General features: G+C 40.8%; 1 protein-coding gene across 11 annotated transcripts in view; it reads left to right on the forward strand.

Moving 5' to 3' along the window:
• The window catches only part of ppp4r4 (protein phosphatase 4, regulatory subunit 4), a 47112-nt gene that overhangs the window by 7403 nt on the left and 18502 nt on the right, over nt 1–21207 (forward strand). For 4 of the 11 annotated variants that reach the window (XR_006956238.1, XM_047021827.1, XM_047021824.1 and 1 more), the window contains exons 1-3: nt 12763–12915; nt 13359–13432; nt 20947–21049. Coding sequence is in view for 10 of the 11 variants with exons in the window: in XM_047021827.1 (XP_046877783.1) it covers nt 12802–12915; nt 13359–13432; nt 20947–21049 (291 nt within the window). In the remaining variant the exon portion in view is untranslated. Of the gene's footprint in view, nt 1–10567; nt 11948–12761; nt 12916–13358; nt 13433–20946; nt 21050–21207 lie in introns of those variants that run through there. The other 7 variants (XM_047021833.1, XM_047021834.1, XM_047021826.1 and 4 more) reach the window with 3 other exon arrangements.

The following is a 21207-nucleotide window of genomic DNA, read 5'->3' on the forward strand; positions in this document are numbered from 1 at the left end:
GGGAGTCGGTGTCGAAGCCGGCCTCGATCAGGATCTCCAGGGCGTCGTCTTGTTGTGTTTGGCGGCCAAGTGAAGGGGACTGATGCCGCTGAGACCAACCCATATCCTGCTGGTGACTGGGATCAGCATGGACACGACTCTGGATGACATGAAAAACAAAATAATATTCATGCTGCAAAGCTTCGGTCACATTGTAAACCTATTTTGTTTTTATTTTTTATCATGGTGCACGCCTCACACTCAAAAGCGGTCCATTCATTATGGTGTTTGCACACTAGACGATTAGACTACATGTGTGACTAGATCACATCTTATATTATGCATACCCATTGTGTCCCTCATGAGCAGCTATATGAAGAGGCAGGAGTCCCTCCCTGCCAGGTTTGTTGGGGTCTGCATTCTGGGAGAGCAGGAGCTGAACAACCTTCTCATGGCCGCTCCTACATGCTTCATAAAGGGCTGTCGTCCCGTCACTTACCGCAGTGTTTATATCAGCACCTACAGCAAGGGACCATGCAGAATAGGATCAAAAGGGAACCATTTCTATATGAACAATACATGTGTGATGTATTTAAAGTGTCTGCTTCCTTCCACCTTTCTTGGCCATGTTCACATCAGGAGTGTACATACATGTTACTCGTGTTGTGACTTGTCTTCTTACACTTACTCCACATCTACAAACTGCCCCGCGTCAGAATCCCCGTGTGTGTATCTGGGATCTTTGTGGAACCTACCACTCTTGATGAGAAATCGAAGAGGGCGTCCAATTGGCCGCCCTAAGCTGCGAGGAAGAGGGGAGTGATCCCGTTGAGGTTCGCCAGGCTGATCCTCGCCCCGGCCGCCACCAGCATCTCACACACCTCCAATGTAAAATGATGCAGGGCCGTCCAACCGTAGATACACGTGTTGTTGACATCAGCCCCATACCTCAGGGGCAGCTTCACCATTTCCACATGACCTCCCTCGCAGGCTTGGAGCAAACAAAAGCAGTGATGGGTTCAGAGAGTAATGGATCGCGTGGCATTACAAATGTGTCCATCCCCTTTCAAAATAAGCAGGTGCTAGTGGTAGATCCAGATGTTGAGGAACTGAATATAGACTTTTGATGCAGCTTTTGTATTTGTATGGTGATTAAACACTGCCCCATAAAACCCTGTGTAGATGATTATTCTTCAGATTAGACTCTTTACCAAGGTTGGCAAGTGGTGTTTCTTTTTCTTTGTTTGGGGAGTTTGGATCAGCTCCCTTCTCCAGGAGACATTGAACACAGTCCAATGTGTTCCTGGCAACAGCCAATAGGAGAGGAGTCTCCCCTCTCAACGTCTGGTAGGTGATTTTAACTTCACGTGTTTCTTTAAAAAGCAAAACCAGACACCGATACAAAGTGAGAATGAATTATGAATTTTAGAATGACTCTCATTATAATTCCACTGCATTGGTTTTGAAAAGCTTGAAAGGTGTTTTATGTTGATGTAAACGGGACAGTGGTGCAAGAGGGCTGCATGTTTTATGAAGTAATTATCTTCAGGGTCTACTCATGGGCTATATTAGCTATTGTTGGCAACAGAGGGGTAAAGATTTTGGGGGAAATTGGTATCCTCAAGTGTACCTGCTAGTAGAATATTCAGGCATTCTGCATGGCCAGAGTAGGCAGGCAGCTTCATGCAGTATGGTCCAACTTTCATTGTTTGGTGTTGTCAGACATCTCTTAGGAGTCTGTAAAATAGCTTTTAAAGCAGTTGCATCACCATTCAAGACAGCTGCCAACATTGGATCCTCATCTTTACATGGAAATGTAGAAAACGTTTATAACACAATGTTCCCGTGATATTGTGGTCAGGTAAAACATGTGAAATTGTGATAGGACAGCAAGTATAGATAGCTATGTGTTAGGCGTATACAGTGAGGGATACCTACATCACCAGATCCACTGAGAATAGCATGAGGCCGTTTAAGCTTTGACATTGAATAGCTCGCTTCCCATTGATGTCCCTGCGCAGTGCAACACTGAAACATGTATAAAAATACTTCCTCTTACAATGCAATACTTCATTTCAGGTCGTAGTGACATGTCAAATCGCATTTGTCAAATCCATGCAACCTTCAAACAAGAAAATATTTGATGTTACATTGGGTGGGGATGGAAGTGTATGCCATGCACTCTCAGTTGAATACCAATGATTCAGAAAGTGGAAAACAGCCAAGCAGAAAGTATTTCAAATGGAACCAAATAGACTGTGAATGTTCCTACAGTAATATTGGGCTGAATACTACAGTACTACTGCTATCAAAAATGACACGGTGCCATGGGATCATGTAAGGATATGACCTATGATTTGGACTACATAAGAATTTTGTTTTCCCCTTCACTGGCATGTGCTATTCAGGCTGCGTACTTCGATATACTTTGACTGTGCACAAACAGCTGTCACAGGAGTCCAATGGCCTCATATGATTAAGCTGTTGATGTAGAATCCCACAGGGTGTCTGTTGTCAGTAAGTGTACTGTGTTTCCATGCCAGCCAAATTCCAAGTAAGAAATAAACCTTGCGATTGGCAAAGTAGGGCAAGTGACTACCGATGGCAACAACAGAAAGTGACCTTTAAAAACATTTATAACAAAATAACAATGCTTAGCTACCCATTTCAGCCTTTTTATCCTTTGGTTTTAGTACATTTTCTGTGTAAATAGAAGAAAAAGTATTTCAAATGGAATATCCAATATGCATCTATAATATATTGAAAATGTCAAAATTACAGAATAATTTAATGTTCACAAATATAGGACCCATAAGGATGATGTAACAAAATGGCTCTCTCATGCAGCATTACCTGTGTGAGTAAGGGGGGTTAAATGTTGACATGTTAAATGTTGACGAGTTGGCTTGAGGGTCGACATTGTTGGGAGTGGCAGAAATAATGTTGTGTGCAGGGAAACCCTGCCAGGTTGTAAGACCAGCGGATGTGGAGGCTCCCAGAATCCCAGTTCTCTGGACTTGTGCCAAACTCTCCTCTACGGCCAACTGTGTCAGGTCCTCATCTGACATATTACTGGAAGAGATGTGATCATCTTATGCCAGAAAGTTTTCTGAGCTGCCAGTCATGATGTAACTGTGTGAGCCACAGTTCAATGCATTCAATACTGCTTGATATCAACTGATAAGAAGGTAAATAAAAAGGAACTGATTTGATAATGATCAGACTGCAAATCGAAATCTGGAAAAGGGCTACTGGGAAGAAGGTTTGAATTCATGAATCCTATTTGAAATATTAACGAAGCCAGAGGGCAGATCTTTGAGTCTAGAATTGTATACATTACAGGAATACAATGCTATACATGTACTCCAAACTTTACACGCCTCACAATGTTTCTTCATTCTGCTATGAATTTTTATTTATAAACAGATACAGTACGTAACATTAACTTAATGCCAGGGGTAAAAATACACTAGAACACATCTTAACTATCTGCCACCAATGACCCTGAAATGATCACACAGTAACACAGTAATGGCATACACAAGTAACCCACAGTCAACAAATCCATCTCAAACCCACGTCAATATTATACATTTGGGAGTGTGTCCTCAATTGTTAATAATGATACTGATAAGATTTACTAATTTTAACAATTAATGTATTTTGAAGTACAGAAAATGACCTACCTACTGTATAACCTTTTTTGAGATCCCCAAAATAGTTATAGAATTAGTATTGGCTATTCTTTTGATTTGTGTGTGTCTGACCAGCTCTGATGATTAGCTCTAAAAGCAAAACACAGAAATGTTAGTTGCACATTTATTTCTGGAGGGATTCTTAGTGGCTCAAAAAATGATGACCTTGTTACTCCTTTAACTTGAGATGGAAGTGAATTCAGATGAGGAGGGGTGAGGAGAGACGGTCTTCTTTTGAAGTTTCCGAGTAAGGGCTCTACAGTGTTCAATTTTCTTTTCATATAATGTATTTGTTCCAAATAAAACGTTTTTGACATTGACCTGGAAAACCTCAAAGGGAAAGTGTTCTGGCCTGATATTGGGTTTGGAAATACATGCATCTTTAAACTTGTCGGAGTTAAACCGTTTTTTTTTAAGTTACATTTGGTAACATTCATTTTGTAAAAGGAAAATTAGTCCATCAGTAGAAAAAATGCTAAGATGTTTAATTGCCCTTTAAGTTTATGCATCAGTATTCTGTTACCCAGCAGTCACCAGGTGGTAGTGTTGTCAACATTAGACAAAAGATTTCAGAACACAATATGTGGCACTAATAATTAATTTCACTGTTGAAGGACTGGGCATTCTCTTAAATGTTATTCATTTGGGCAGTATTAAAAATGTTTAAGATTAGGCCTACAGACTAGGGTAAAACCACTCAGCTGCTCAGGTGGATTTGTGTTTACCATTGATGTTTAATCTCATAACAACAAAGTGTTGACGTTTTTGGAGGTACACTGGCATTGATATTGTGAAAAACTGACTGAGCGAGTTTTTTTTGTATTTAGCAATTTAGTTATAGTAGTTAAATATTTCATGGCATCTAGAAGCATTTGAAAAAATAGTTGATAAGATTTGACAGGTAGCATAGTAAGACCGAGGTGAAGTTAGTTTCATATTCGACATTCGACATTCGTCTCACATTCGGAAGACGCTACTTTGCAGCGCCGAGTTAGGGACCGGGTGAAAATTACCCATACAATTTTGAAAAATGATGACATTTATAATATTTGTATGACTATAAAACCTCAAACAAACAGCAGATCATTCCAAAAATGTCTGGCCTACTTCCAAACCCTTTACTTTTTTAATAAAACATTTAAAAAAATGATAGAAAATCGCTAATCTCTGAAAATAGCATGAAATCATTGATAATCTCAATAACTTTTTCAAACTTGGGTAAATAAATCTCGAATATACACCATATTATTCTAATAGTGTCTGGCCTACTTCCACACCCTTTACTTTTTCAATAAAACATTTAAAAAAATGATAGAAAATCGGTAATCTCTGAAAATAGCATGAAATCATTGATAATCTCAATAACTTTTTCAAACTTGGGTCAAAAAATCTCGAATATACACCAGATTATTCTAATAGTGTCTGGCCTACTTCCACACCCTTTACTTTTTCAATAAAACATTTAAAAAAATGATAGAAAATCGCTAATCTCTGAAAATAGCATGAAATCATTGATAATCTCAATAACTTTTTCAAACTTGGGTCAAAAAATCTCGAATATACACCAGATTATTCTAATAGTGTCTGGCCTACTTCCACACCCTTTACTTTTTCAATAAAACATTTAAAAAAATGATAGAAAATCGCTAATCTCTGAAAATAGCATGAAATCATTGATAATCTCAATATCTTTTCCAAACTTGGGTCAAAAAATCTCAAATACACACCAGATTATTCTAATAGTGTCTGGCCTACTTCCACACCCTTTACTTTTTCAATAAAACATTTAAAAAAATGATAAAAAATCGCTCATCTCTGAAAATAGCATGAAATCATTGATAATCTCAATAACTTTTTCAAACTTGGGTCAAAAAATCTCGAATATACACCATATTATTCTAATAGTGTCTGGCCTACTTCCACACCCTTTACTTTTTCAATAAAACATTTAAAAAAATGATAGAAAATCGCTAATCTCTGAAAATAGCATGAAATCATTGATAATCTCAATAACCTTTTCAAACTTGGGTCAAAAAATCTCGAATATACACCAGATTATTCTAATAGTGTCTGGCCTACTTCCACACCCTTTACTTTTTCAATAAAACATTTTAAAAAATGATAGAAAATCGCTAATCTCTGAAAATAGCATGAAATCCTTGCTAATCTCAATATCTTTTCCAGACTTGGGTCAAAAAATCTCAAATATACACCATATTATTCTAATAGTGTCTTGCCTACTTCCACACCTTTTACTTTTACAATAATGTTTTAAAATAAATGATAGTAAATCGCTAATCTCTGAAAATAGCATGAAATCCTTGATAATCTCAATATCTTTTCCAAACTTGGGTCAAAAAATCTCAAATACACACCAGATTATTCTAATAGTGTCTGGCCTACTTCCACACCCTTTACTTTTTCAATAAAACATTTAAAAAAATGATAGAAAATCGCTAATCTCTGAAAATAGCATGAAATCATTGATAATCTCAATAACTTTTTCAAACTTGGGTCAAAAAATCTCGAATATACACCAGATTATTCTAATAGTGTCTGGCCGACTTCCACACCCTTTACTTTTTCAATAAAACATTTAAAAAAATGATAGAAAATCGCTAATCTCTGAAAATAGCATGAAATCATTGATAATCTCAATAACCTTTTCAAACTTGGGTCAAAAAATCTCGAATATACACCAGATTATTCTAATAGTGTCTGGCCTACTTCCACAACCTTTACTTTTTCAATAAAACATTTTAAAAAATGATAGAAAATCGCTAATCTCTGAAAATAGCATGAAATCCTTGCTAATCTCAATATCTTTTCCAAACTTGGGTCAAAAAATCTCAAATACACACCGGATTATTCTAATAAAGTCTGGCCTACTTCCACACCCTTTACTTTTTCAATAAAACATTTTAAAAAATGATAGAAAATCGCTAATCTCTGAAAATAGCATGAAATCCTTGCTAATCTCAATATCTTTTCCAGACTTGGGTCAAAAAATCTCAAATATACACCATATTATTCTAATAGTGTCTTGCCTACTTCCACACCTTTTACTTTTACAATAATGTTTTAAAATAAATGATAGTAAATCGCTAATCTCTGAAAATAGCATGAAATCATTGATAATCTCAATATCTTTTCCAAACTTGGGTCAAAAAATCTCAAATACACACCAAATTATTCTAATAGTGTCTAGCCTACTTCCACACCTTTTACTTTTTCAATAAAACATTTTAAAAAATGATAGAAAATCGCTAATCACTGAAAATAGCATGAAATCGTTGATAATCTCAATATCTTTTCCAGACTTGGGTCAAAAAATCTCTAATATACACCAGATTATTCTAATAGTGTCTGTCCTACTTCCACACCCTTTACTTTTTCAATAAAACATGATATATCAAAAATGATAGAAAATAAATCGCTAATCTCTGAAAATAGCATGAAATCTTCACTAATCTCAATCAATAACTTTTATGGAACCCCATATATATTATGATTACAGCCTTTGCTTATTTTCATTGCCTGTTTCTTTTTTATCTTAAGCGTGCATTTAAACACAGTGGCACAAGTTGTGGCAATGAGTTTTGCCAAACAAAGAACCAGATCTCTGACAATAAATGACAACACAACACCAGGCTTAGGTCTCAATCATGTCTCTCTCAGCTCTGAAAGCCGGAGGACCATCTTTTATAGGGCACAAGAATGTAAACATAGATTGTGACAGTCAGACAGTATTGACGTTACGACAGTCTCAGAGAAAGAGATTCACTGCTCCGAACACCATGACAACTCTCAGACTAGAGAGTTCATATGGAGCTCTAATTGTAGTCATGACAAGGAACGTTTAGCCAGTACTTTCTCCTGACCCCAAACATCTATTAATCCTGACACATAGACACAATCTACTCTTATTAATAGCAAGTTTACATGAGAACTTACTAACTAGTATCCAATGACTAGTTCTATTGATAAGTGAATAATGTAAGCACATAGGAAATCCCAATTTCTTCATAACTCTTCTTTCATTGGCTCCCTTGCATAGACCTTGCGCGCGTGTGTGTGAGTGTTTGCGTCATCAACCCTAGTTGACCATATAGGTGTCAAGCAAATGGTCACCAGAGTTTGCGTCTCCATCTATTCCAGGTTTGGGAGTAGGCCTCTCTTTCCACACAAGGAATGCTGAACACAGTATCATTTTATACAGACTAAAAAAAGATACATCTTCAATTTTTCTGACAGGCAGACACTCAAAGTGATGGGGTGTGTCAAGGGGTTACATCAGAGTAATCTTACACATACCTCTCTCTCTAATTCGCGCTCTCTGTCTGTGTGTCTGTGTGTCTGTCTGTCTGTCTGTCTCTCTCTCTCTCTCTCTCTCTCTCAGTCAGGTCAGTATCGACTGGATTCAAAATATTCCTTATATATAAAGTGTTTTACCTAAGACTTGACAGCTGAGACTGTCAATTGATCCGTTGTGGTGGATTGTGATCCTGTCTTCCTGTATGACATGATGACTCGTCTTCTATAAAATTTCAGAGGGATTTCATGCTATTTTCAGAGTTTAGCGATTTTCTATCATTTTTAAAACACATTATTGAAAAAGTAAAGGGTGTGGAAGTATGCCAGACACTATTAGAATAATCTGGTGTGTATTTGAGATTTTTCTCAACAAGTCTGGAAAATGTATTGAGATTTGCAAGGATTTCATGCTATTTTCAGAGTTTAGCGATTTTATATCATTTTTTAAAACACATTATTGAAAAGGTAAAGGGTGTGGAAGTAGGCCAGACACTATTAGAATAAACAGGTGTATATTAGAGATTTTTTTAAACAAGTTTGAAAAGGTTATTGAGATTATCAATGATTTCATGCTATTTTCAGAGATTAGCGATTTTCTATCATTTTTTTAAAAACATTATTGAAAAAGTAAAGGGTGTGGAAGTAGGCCAGACACTATTAGAATAATCTGGTGTATATTTGAGATTTTTTGACGCAAGTCTGGAAATATTATTGAGATTAGCAAGGATTTCATGCTATTTTCAGAGATTAGCGATTTTCTATCATTTTTTTAAATGTTTTATTGAAAAAGTAAAGGGTGTGGAAGTAGGCCAGACACTATTAGAATAATCTGGTGTATATTCGAGATTTTTTGACCCAAGTTTGAAAAAGTTATTGAGATTATCAATGATTTCATGCTATTTTCAGAGATTAGTGATTTTCTATCATTTTTTTTAATGTTTTATTGAAAAAGTAAAGGGTGTGGAAGTAGGCCAGACACTATTAGAATAATCTGGTGTGTATTTGAGATTTTTTGACCCAAGTTTGGAAAAGATATTGAGATTAGCAAGGATTTCATGCTATTTTCAGAGATTAGGGATTTTCTATCATTCTTTTAAATGTTTTATTGAAAAAGTAAAGGGTGTGGAAGTAGGCCAGACACTATTAGAATAATCTGGTGTGTATTTGAGATTTTTTGACCCAAGTTTGGAAAAGATATTGAGATTAGCAAGGATTTCATGCTATTTTCAGAGATTAGCGATTTTCTATCATTTTTTAAAATGTTTTATTGAAAAAGTAAAGGGTGTGGAAGTAGGCCAGACACTATTAGAATAATCTGGTGTGTATTTGAGATTTTTTGACCCAAGTTTGGAAAAGATATTGAGATTAGCAAGGATTTCATGCTATTTTCAGAGATTAGCGATTTTCTATCATTTTTTTAAATGTTTTATTGAAAAAGTAAAGGGTGTGGAAGTAGGCCAGACACTATTAGAATAATCTGGTGTATATTCGAGATTTTTTGACCCAAGTTTGAAAAAGTTATTGAGATTATCAATGATTTCATGCTATTTTCAGAGATTAGCGATTTTCTATCATTTTTTAAAATGTTTTATTGAAAAAGTAAAGGGTGTGGAAGTAGGCCAGACACTATTAGAATAATCTGGTGTATATTCGAGATTTTTTGACCCAAGTTTGAAAAAGTTATTGAGATTATAAATGATTTCATGCTATTTTCAGAGATTAGCGATTTTCTATCATTTTTTTAAATGTTTTATTGAAAAAGTAAAGGGTGTGGAAGTAGGCCAGACACTATTAGAATAATCTGGTGTGTATTTGAGATTTTTTGACCCAAGTTTGGAAAAGATATTGAGATTAGCAAGGATTTCATGCTATTTTCAGAGATTAGCGATTTTCTATCATTTTTTTAAATGTTTTATTGAAAAAGTAAAGGGTGTGGAAGTAGGCCAGACACTATTAGAATAATCTGGTGTATATTCGAGATTTTTTGACCCAAGTTTGGAAAATATATTGAGATTAGCAAGGATTTCATGCTATTTTCAGAGATTAGCGATTTTCTATCATTTTTTAAAATGTTTTATTGAAAAAGTAAAGGGTGTGGAAGTAGGCCAGACACTATTAGAATAATCTGGTGTGTATTTGAGATTTTCTGACCCAAATTTGGAAAAGATATTGAGATTATCAATGATTTCATGCTATTTTCAGAGATTAGCGATTTTCTATCATTTTTTTAAATGTTTTATTGAAAAAGTAAAGGGTGTGGAAGTAGGCCAGACACTATTAGAATAATCTGGTGTATATTCGAGATTTTTTTAAACAAGTTTGATAAAGTTATTGAGATTATCAATGATTTCATGCTATTTTCAGAGGTTAGCGATTTTCTATCATTTTCTTAAATGTTTTATTGAAAAAGTAAAGGGTTTGGAAGTAGGCCAGACATTGTTGGAATGCTCTGCTGTTTGTTTGAGGTTTTATAGTCATACAAATATTATAAATGTCATCATTTTTCAAAATTGTATGGGTAATTTTCACCCGGTCCCTAACTCGGCGCTGCAAAGTAGCGTCTTCCGAATGTGAGACGAATGTCGAATGTCGAATATGAAACTAACTTCACCTCGCTCATAGTAAGGCGGTTTATTGTCAGGCTAATTAACTAAAGTAACTGTGCAAGACTAGATGCAAGTTGAAGAGCAGGTTTTAACAGACCCCACCCGCCTAACAGAGTGGCCAACACCATACGCAAGTTGTGCGGGCTACAATGCCATTTCTGTCGTTTTTTTCCACATGATTGAAATTGTTTCACCCAACAATTAATGATTAAACTTTTAATATCGGTGACGAAAAAAGGTGCATTACGTCCGTTCTTACAGCTTTCAACTCGGCACTGCTGTAGCATGTCGTAGCCATGGAAACCTGTTTAGTTGCTGCAGTGCGTTTGCGTGGTGTATGTGCGTGTGCGTGGATTGTGTTGAAAATACAGGTTCGAGAGATTTTCAAGACAGGTTTCTCTAGCAAATGAACGTATACAATTACCTAGTCTGTATTATTTTTGAATTGGACTAGGGATATTGATTTTATATACTTATGGTATTATCTTGTAGCATGCCAAAAAACATAATGTGCACTCATTTCAACTCTAAGCTAGCTTTAGCAAGCTAACTTGAACCTTGCTAGCTGCTAGCTAACGTTAGCTGTCGCTTGTTAGCTGTCAAGCAAGGCTTGCCGATTCAGTTGCACTTGCTTGAATATCAACTCTAATTTGGCTAGTGCTACCAATAATCACAGTCATCTTAAAGGCAATTTTTCATCTGCTTATTTTTGAGACGCAGTGCCATTGCCAATGAAGCACTTTAATGAAAAGGAAAGGTTTCCATCAAACAGGTCACTGGAATTATGAAGTTTTTAAAAAGGATGTTCTTCAAGATCACCCGAAGCTAGTGGAAGTTGGATACACCATCGCACTTACAGATATTATGGCCACAGGGCTATAAACTTGGAAAGGAAGTCATGCAATTAAGTGCATCTTAACCATCAAACGACTGTAGGCGACCTGTATATTCATGTTAATTTGATGAGGCATAGCTGTAACTGCCTAATATATTTTTGATTGAACCAAAAAGCCCTCGAACAAGGAAGATGGTGCGCCTTTTTGGATGTGGTTGGAACTGTTCGGGATCTCATTGCGACCCATCTTCTAATTGCAAGGCATTGTAACATATCAAAGAAGCTTGTCTCGTGGGTGGACCAGCTTTCCCCAAATCAAAGAATTCATCTCACTCATTCACAGTTTGGAGCCATGGTCGTAACAGGGCTTTAACACTTTTGACCGCATTTCCAGTAAGGAGACGAAAAAACAGATGTTCGTCAGCAAAATGACTTTAAACCAGTCGAGTCTGTTTGGGCAGGTAGAGGATCTACAAGACTTGACATTCATCGAAAGACCAATTCGCAGGAGTCTAAAGGTATTTAAAATAAAATAAAGTTGATCTTTTTTCTATCTTCGTGATAAAGATGTTCTGTCAAGTTCATACAATTCGACTCTTTCTACCTCGAGTTTCTAATCCTGATGGAAATGGAGTTAGCCTACATTCTATAGCATTTAGTACGATAAAACGAATGATAGACTTTCCTTTTAATCTTCATCAGGTGAGTCAAAATCTTGTTGCCTTGTAGGCAATTTGTTTATGGTTCATGACAGTGCTAGTCCTTTGTATTATACAGCATTCAAACGCCTTTATTTGCATTGTACACTACATTTCATGGAAATTCAGTGTTTAGTGCATCTCTCCATTACAAATGCAAGACTCATTTGCCAAGTCATCTTCATCACGGCTGTGCTCATTTTTCTTATTTCTGTCACTATAGTTAAAGGCTACTACTTGCGTGAAATCATTAGTGGCATGAACTGAGAGCCAGACTGTACGAACGGGGGTTACCCACACTTTTTGCTTTATTGAGTGACGCAGTTTCAGTCAGCTGTCCGCATCACTGGTTCGCCCCCTCTCTCCCGCGCTCTCCCTCTCCTCCACTGCGGAGAGTCATTTGCAGAATGGTTGAGGATTTCCTCATACCCAAGAACCTTAATTTGGGTTCTTAAGCAAATGCTTCAGAAATAATATCAGTCCTTTCAAAATCCACAGCTGTGTAGTTACTGCCCTCACTGAACAATGACACGAATTCCATTCCCAATAGGTCCTGTAGTGATAACGACTCTACTTTCTACCATGCCCTCCCTCTCTCTTTTGAAAGGATTCCAATAGTGCCAGGGTGTTCTTTTTCTGTGGCACTGGAGTCGGTAATCTATACCGGTTTGTGTATGCATGGCATGAACGGTAACAGAGGGGGCGGGAGTTTTCGATGCCTGTTTTTTTCTTTCTGTGTCGAGGAGGATCCACAGCGAGGCGTCTCGGATAATGAGAGAAGCCTTCACGTAAGCGACTACGCACACCCACACTCCCCCTGGTTCCCACGTAACACTCCCACGCAAGCGGCGAGGGGGAATAAATGTAGTCGAGTCGGTCAGTCCATTGTGATTCACTGCAACTCTCACCACTTATTCAGCAGCTGAGTCATTCAGTGCGATCCCCTCTGAATCCTGTCCAGGTCCCTGCTCACCTGTATCCACCCTCACGCCTGAATCTCTGATGGAAGCCTCATGTCCGGGTGCTGATAACATGCTCAGAGTATTGTTAGTTGGGGCCACAAGGAAGAATACTTGAGCGTGTGCTTGTGCACATTTGAGTCTGTGCATCTGTGCATATATGTATATGTGTGTGTGTGGTGATAGCACAAGATGCACTTTCCAAGTGTTTTGCCAAGTGTTTTATTGAACCTAAAAGCCACAAAAATGTTTTTTTGTCTCACTACTTTCAGACAGCAGAAGAGATTGAAAAGTTGACCGTGGATGAAGATTTGAATGACATTGAGAGGGCGGTCTTTCTTTTAAGGTAGGAAAAAGAGTGAATATCCAGTAAAGGGGTACTGGCCTGAAAAACAAGCTGCCATGAAAGGGAAATGACATAAATGGTCTGGACATCTAGGCTGCATACATTTCCAAGGGATTCACCACTAAGTAGTTCAGTTACTGTCTACATTGGATACAGGGGGATTTCAAACAAAGTATGTATAAGATAAGTGTTCAAGGCTGCCTATGAATATTGAATGAACCTTGCTTGGGGACTGACTTTGTTACCTTTAACTGACCTAGAATCCTTATTTACATTGGCTTTTAAGTGACTCCACCGCCTTAAGGTTACAAGATGACCGAATAGTCATTCAATAAGAAAAATATGTACAGAAGAGATCCTCGGATTCTTTCCTGATAAGACTGCAGCCAAGTAACTAAGCAACCACCACCACCTGTCTGCCTGTCTCAGGATTCATGTTTGATAGAACATACAACAACATGATTTTGACACGATGTTGGCATTTTATTATCCCAACTTAAAATGAGTGCATTTCAACACCCTAAAGTTATTACTGATGGTATTGTATTAAGCCTACAGTGTTACATGGGAAATATGAAGCAACGTCAGAACGGTTAAAAGTACACTAGTCAACACGTTGGTAAACAAATGTACTGTAGCAAGAGAAACTAAAAATCAGACAACGTTTATTATTCCATGAATTACTATTAGGCCTTCTATTGTGGTCTTTAGGACACAGGCCTCAGTCACTGGCCTGTGTTTCTGGTCTAAAGTTTAGGGTCTGCCAAGTTGTGATAAAAACGGGGAGAGGTGAAAGCATACTTAACTGGGATCAACCCGTCCTGGATTTGACCTCGTCCTCTTTTGCTTTTCCCTGCCATCGCTCAGCAAAGACGCTTTACCTCAGCGCTTGGCCAAACGCCGTTCCCCTCAGTCTTGTTCGGATGCCATGAATGTTGCATTCTGGGACTCAGGCTTTGGTTAATCCCACACGTATCCTCCGCCAGTGTCGGCCAAAAGTGTCCCGTCAGGAGATCGTGTCCGAACGTGAGGAGGCCCCGTGCCCCGTCCTCGTCTAGACACGTCAGTCACAGAACAAGATCCCTTCTGGCGCGCCCAGCCACCAGTACCTAATGGAGCTTTTGGTGGTGATCAAACTTGCATGGGCTGGCTCCGATGTCAAGGGAGATGGGGCTTGTTGAGGGTTTCATCAGATTTTCGAAGAATTATGGAAACACCAATCCCGGGACCGTTAATTAATGGTCACCGTGCAAAGTTACAAGGAGGTAGCATACGATACTTTGATCCATTTGAGGTATTAGATGACCTATGGGGTTATAGAGCCACGAAGGTTATTATGTTTGTCTCTGGGTCTTTTACGTGGGATTCTTTCTTTGAGAGGGGTGTGGAATGTACGCTAACAGAAGCTCTGTCTCATTCACCTTTACATACACTTCTGGAGAATGGTCTCACATCCTAACTACAGTTTGTGTTATGAAACTCTGTGCTCGACACCAAAGGTTCAGCCTGCTACTCAGGTCTACTCGCTTGGAGAGGACTTCAACTTATTTGAAGAGGTTTCAAAACACCCTAAATCTTCCTTCCTGGAAGGAGAATTTATTAGTTTGCAACAGTAAATCATCATCAATCTTAGAAAAGACAGGCTTGTCTTGTTCGCGGCTTTGTGACTCCATATATTTACCCATGAGGATAATAAAGTCATAAACCCAGTAAGTAAGCAAAACCTTATCTGAGCCAAATCATTGTGAGGGCACAAACATTTTCCATGTCTCCTAATCAGTAGGGGTAGTGGAATGCACAAGTACACAAACTAAACAGGACATTCGTTTGTTGTGGAAAAGGAGCGTTTACAGACTAGGCCCGGGCGCAGGTCGTGTTTTTGTATTTTTTTATTCAGGGACGTGGAAACCAATCAGGATGGACACTCTTTAACCCAGAACGCCGAGAGCCGCACCATCTCTGGGCTCATCTCGATTCAGACTGGCTCTGTACCTCAGGTCCCAGGGGCTGCAAACTAGTTCTTGAGAGCAATTTAATTGGCTGCTGTTGGCTTTTACACACTGGCAATGAAGCAGCATGCCGGTAGAGCTCAGAAACCTCAGACTGAAGGCCATGCTTCTTATGGACAGGGATATTGTGGAACACTCACTGACCAGGGGTCTGAATAACTAGTCACACAAGCACCATGTTCCAAACAGCACTTTAAATACCAAGAAGTCAACCTGCCAGAATTAACTATTGTTATACTTCAGGGATTTCAATATACGTAAAGAATACAATGAATCTCATTCAATATTTTGGTCCTATAAAACATGAAAGGTAAAATAGTATAACATTATTTCCATTTAGTTCCGATTCTTTACAACTCTGAAGTGCAGTGCAGTCTCAATGTGCTTACTGTGCTGGATGGCCTAATTGCTGTGACCCGTCAACAAGCGTAAGAAGAAACAGCATCTGGATGACTTTGCTCTGACATGCTCGCTGTGCGCTGTGCACGTGCCTCCGTGCTGGAGGCCATGTGCACAGGTTGATCGTACCCGGGGCCCCTGTTCTTTGTGAGGGAAGGAAGTGGACATGCCTCCCTGCCTGGCTATCTCAGTTGCAGCAGGGATGTCAGAGAACCCACACAGTCATCCAGGTCCTCAGGGAGTCTGTCCTGATAGAGGCAGCAGGAGCCAAGGCAGAACTGTCAGTAATGTGCAACAGACTGCCTGGGGGGAGGGGAGCTTCAGCAGGTCAATGGTCAAATTCAGTACCGGCTTGCGCTGCTGTAACAGGCTGTCCAACTATCTCTCTTTTCCTCAGCAGTTAAGAACTAGGCGCCGAAGCTTGAAAGGAATCCAGATGATTCGCGTCGGCGTCTCACTGAATTGATAGCTAATTGGGGTGCCTCTCTGGTGTCTTGTCCATCTCTACAGTTGGTGAAGCTGCACACTTCACTCCTTGTTCGAGCCCAGCCTAAAACACTTGTCTTTGGAATGGCTAAATGTGACACATGCCACACTAGTTTGTGAAACAGGCTTGGTAAGAAGTGTTTGTGTCAAGTCCAAATGAAGTTCAGAAACCCCCAAGCATACTCGACTTAATTTCTTCACATCTGTCTTTCATTGCGGCCGCCCTGGTTCATTTTCAGTCGTGCTTCTTGAAGCCTATTTTTGCACTGTTTTCTGAGATCTTATTGGCCAGGGAACATTAGCTCCCCCGTTGCTACTTTGGCAAGCTCACAATAGGAGGAACGCAATTGACTCCTCTGGGGTGAAACGGGTCAGAGTCCATTTTGGCCCAGGCTTACCTCTGCAGAAAGAGCAAACTCCCTCAGTCTCTCCTTCCGTCTGTCTATTATCCCTCAGCCTGTGGATTAGGCTGAGCAATGCCAGGGCATGAAAGGAAGAGTCAGGCTTTTTATCCCTGCCCAGGCTTTTAATAAAGAATGGAGTTGGCCAGTTTTATCCTCCCTGGCCCCCGCCAGCTAGCCCGATGTGCGTGCTTGACGTCAAGGACAGCTCAGCGAACGTCTGCAAAGCGCCTTTCAGCTTTGCTTTTCATCCGGATGACGCTACTCTTTGCACGCTTGTTTGTTTGTAGCCCATGCGTGTACACGTGCGCTTCGCAGCTTGTTTCGCACGCAGATTCGGCAGACTTCCGGAACGCACGTAGGGCGTCCATCCTCTTTGTCACATTTTACAGACGCTTTGTAAAGTGATACATTTCGTTAGCGTTAGCCTGTGAAGTAACGAGGAAACAGCAAGTCATCTCTAGCCAACCCTAGTAGCTGACGCAAAGTGTCAGTCTCCCGACACCTCGAGCAGACTCCTTCAGCCGCCGTCACCCAGCTTAGTCAGCGACGCGAGACAAACTCACACTCGCCCCTTCAGAGTTTATTCAAACAGTCATTTGAATTTCCATTTGCTTTCAGCCCTGCTCGATTTGCACAGTTATCTAATGGGCAGAGAATTACAGGGGCTGTGTCCAGCACACGCTCCTCTGAGACGGTTTGGCAGTTTAAACTCAATTTAACTTGAACCATCCATTCGTGAGAGTCTAATGAGGAATTTATCACAGAACTTTTCAGAAATGATGAGGCGTTGTCAAATAGATGCAAAGTGTTGGTTGAGAAGATCTCAGTTAAATTCTTTTTGGCAGAGTTATGAAAGTGATACAAGTTGTCATGACTAAGTAAGATACATTATAGCCATAGGATAGGTGTATTTACAAAGTTGAGAATCCTTGGTAGACTGTGTATTTCTTAAGAATAGCACTTTCTTTCCAAAGCCACCAAAGTTACAGGCTCCGGCAATGTGCTGTAATTGTGCTGACATTTCATAATCAAAACTGTATTTGATTTGTTAGCACAGGGACTATGGTAGGCTACCTCACGACTTTATTCAAGGTAAGGAACGCTTATTGCCACTAGCCAGTTTCTTCCTCCAGAGCTTGTTTTCAACAATAACCTGTAGGGATTCAATAACTACCCCTGTCTATAAAAGACAGTATAGTGACAAAGCAAAGGACCAACTGGGATTCCGTGGTGGACGCATATCTGTGTGGAATGTTGTGGAGTTCCTGCTGCTGTAATCGAGGGAGGCAGGGTCAGGGTGTGTTGCCCACTCATTATTACGTGCAGAAATACTTTTCTGCTTAGATAAGGGTTGTGTGTGTGTGTGTGTACTTGTGTGTGCGTGCGCGCGTGTGTGTGAGAGAAAGAGAGGGATGGTGAGAGACAGGGATAGTAGGAGGATATAAGGTTGGGAGGACCTGCCAAAAGAAAATTAATTGCTCCGAGGATTCTGCTGAGGTCTCATTTCCGGCCTTTTCCTTAGGCTGGCTCCTAAAGCTACAGCCAATCTTCCTTCAGGAGACCAACGACAAGAGTGTACACTACGTTCGCTCCTCTGGAACCTTCTCTATATTCATCACTCCCCCAAGCTAATCACTTCTGCTGATACTTCTGCCAGTCACCAGGGGCTGTGGAGTTTCCTAAAAGGCTCAAACGGTAACACAAGTATCTATCCCCAGAATCTGGTGGCCAAGCACCCCTCATAGTTTGGTAAACCCACCTTTGGTTACCTCACCATTTTCCCCAAAGTCTCATTTCGGGTCTTGCCGAAAGGGGAGAGAAGGGAAAGGTTTCCTCGACAACAGTGACCATTGCAAGCCCTTTACCCTGTTTAGGGCGTGTAACCCAAGTGCATCGCCGTTCACGCGGCGGTCATGCCTAATTATAAATGCGCCGGCTTGTGTCTTTACTTTCTGAAGGGCCTCTGGCTGTCGGTGTGTCTTTCTTCAGCCTCTGAGCACACAGAAGGAGACTTTAACAACCGGGTTGGCTCAATAGGAGCGGGCTCTCATTACGCTGGCCATTCAACACCTGCCCTTTAATTGATGAAGTCACTCTCACCGACCCCTATGCAGCCCCTCCCCTCCCTGCTTCCACCGCTCCCAGATACCATCTGGACCCACTCTCTTAACCTCCACATGTCCAAACAGACCCCGAAACCGTCGGCGCAGCCAAGAGTCGGAACAATGCAGCCCTGTTTCTTCAAAAGGTTCCACCAGCCGTGACCACATTTTCCTCCCTTTATCAAGGAGCTGGGCCTCGACCGAAGGCTGTTTCTCCTAGTTATTAACTAACACTCTGCCAACGAATGCAACGGGGGGGGGAGGAAACCTACCCCGAAAGAGAAATGGAATACCTGTTTACAGTCCATTATTTAGAGCAACAACACAGGGGAGGGCGACAGGGCCCAGAAAGAACTCTCAGGAAGGATGAAAAGATGTTGGGGCTCCCCGGGGGGCTGAGACAGGCAGATGGGGATGAGCTCATGCAGGGTGGTTTTGATACGTGATGTGAGCTCGGAGGAGAAAAGTTGTTCTTGGGAGACGTTTCTTTATCGGCGCGCTTTCACCATAACAGGAAACTGGCCAATGTACCTCCGAGTTGAGATGGCTGGCAGGCGTGATCATCGTCTCCGTGGGAATCTCTCTGGTACAAACAAACACCCGGGCTACGACAATCCGTCGGCGGATGAGTGTGTTTGTTGGCAGGCACAAAGACGATGCACCTTCCCAAGTGTCTATTGACTGTCGGAGCTTGCCTGCGTACAGGTTTTTGTTTCGCGTGTGCTCTGCGGTTATAGCTGAAGCAGAGGCTTCGTTCCGAAAGCCCAGGTCGCTGAGCTCCTAGGCTTCTCCATCGACTCCTGTGGGAACGTGGATTCCTCTGTGCGGCCCCACAGCTGCTGACAGACTGGGTTCACGCTGGCCCTGGTTGTCAAGGCTTCACGGAGAGGTGCTGTCCGTGGTCCTGAACCACATGATTGCCACTTCAATTCGCTGGATCCTTGTCACAGGAATTGCAACATCTTGTCACATGCGTTTGTGTTTTGTGCGTGAGAAAGCGGCGTTCATGTTTGAGACTGGGGTTGAATTCATGGACGGTTTAGGCCATTAAGCAATTCCATGGAAATGTGCCCTTGCTCATAATAAGAGGACTGAGAATACCATAATGAGCCGTAGCACTTTAAGAGTCTAATAATTAACCTCATTCTGAAGCGTAGACCATTGTTTCTCCAGAAGCTTGAATGACTAAGCTAGCTGTTGATGTCTGTAGCAAACAGGCCCCAGACCAAAACAGATCCGACCAACCCCCCCTTGTGGAGATCTACCCTCCTAAAGGGTCTCCCCAGCTGGAAAAAAGATCATCCAGCTTGTCCACCAGCTAAATCAATCGTATCAGATGCGCTGGATTAGGGTTGAAAACCTCCAGAATGGTAGCTCTCCAGAAACAGGGCTGGCTAACCTTGCCCTAAACCACACAATGCTGAATTGACTATATAGATCCTAAATGACATGCAAGGGGGGGGGCATAACATAATAATGACAAAATAACTTGATAGATTAGTTTTTTTTTAGACCTAATTCCTACAGCTAAAAAGCCCCAGAGGTTGGGATTAGGCTGGGATTAGGCTGGGATTAGGCTGGGATAATTCACTTGTCTGGCTTACAAATGAGCCGTTCTTTCTCTCTCTCTCTGGGTATGAGGTGCACCAGCACACGCTCAGCAAGAGGAGATCACGGCTCGGCTGGGGAGGGAGAGCCCGCCTGCTCTCTTCTTAGTCAGTTCTCCCGGGGACAGCTGAAGGTTCTAGAACAGGACGCAGGATGGTTTCTCGCCGGCGGGCCGGGGGGGACGGACGTCGAACGATTTGTACACACAAACAACCCGGACACACAAACAACCCGGGCATCTCAAGTTCCGGAGTCGTTAAGAAAACACGACGGACGCGGAAGTGTTAATGATGTCATATGTAACATTTAGGCCATCCTACCCGTCTTAAATCAGGCAGATGACCAAAGATGTGTTTGGCGTTTGTCAAGCCTTTCTGTCGCTATTGAAATGTATGTGTTGGTGAATAATGGAAATATTGCTCGGGAGCAACATTGAGGATTTTCAAGACAAAACACACACACTGTACGGCCTCCTTTGTTCTGTGACCTGGTTCTGTTTCCCCCAGCTCCGGTCAGGATGTCCAGAGAGCCAGTGTTATCATCAATCTGCCAAACCTGGTTCGCCAGAACCCGGCAGAGACCTTTCGTCGGGTGGTGCCAAAAGTCCGGGTAGGCCCAAACCCCAAATGCTTGTTCAAAATGATACTGTACAGGCACTGAATGTCACTCATAACTCAACAACAAACAGCCGTCCAAAGGATTTTAGACCTTGTTCATGTGCCTGAAGTTCAGCCAAAAGACGCTTGTGTCAACACTGCTAACGTTGA

This window comes from Hypomesus transpacificus, chromosome 6 (genome assembly GCF_021917145.1).
Source record: "Hypomesus transpacificus isolate Combined female chromosome 6, fHypTra1, whole genome shotgun sequence".
Lineage (NCBI taxonomy): Eukaryota > Metazoa > Chordata > Actinopteri > Osmeriformes > Osmeridae > Hypomesus > Hypomesus transpacificus.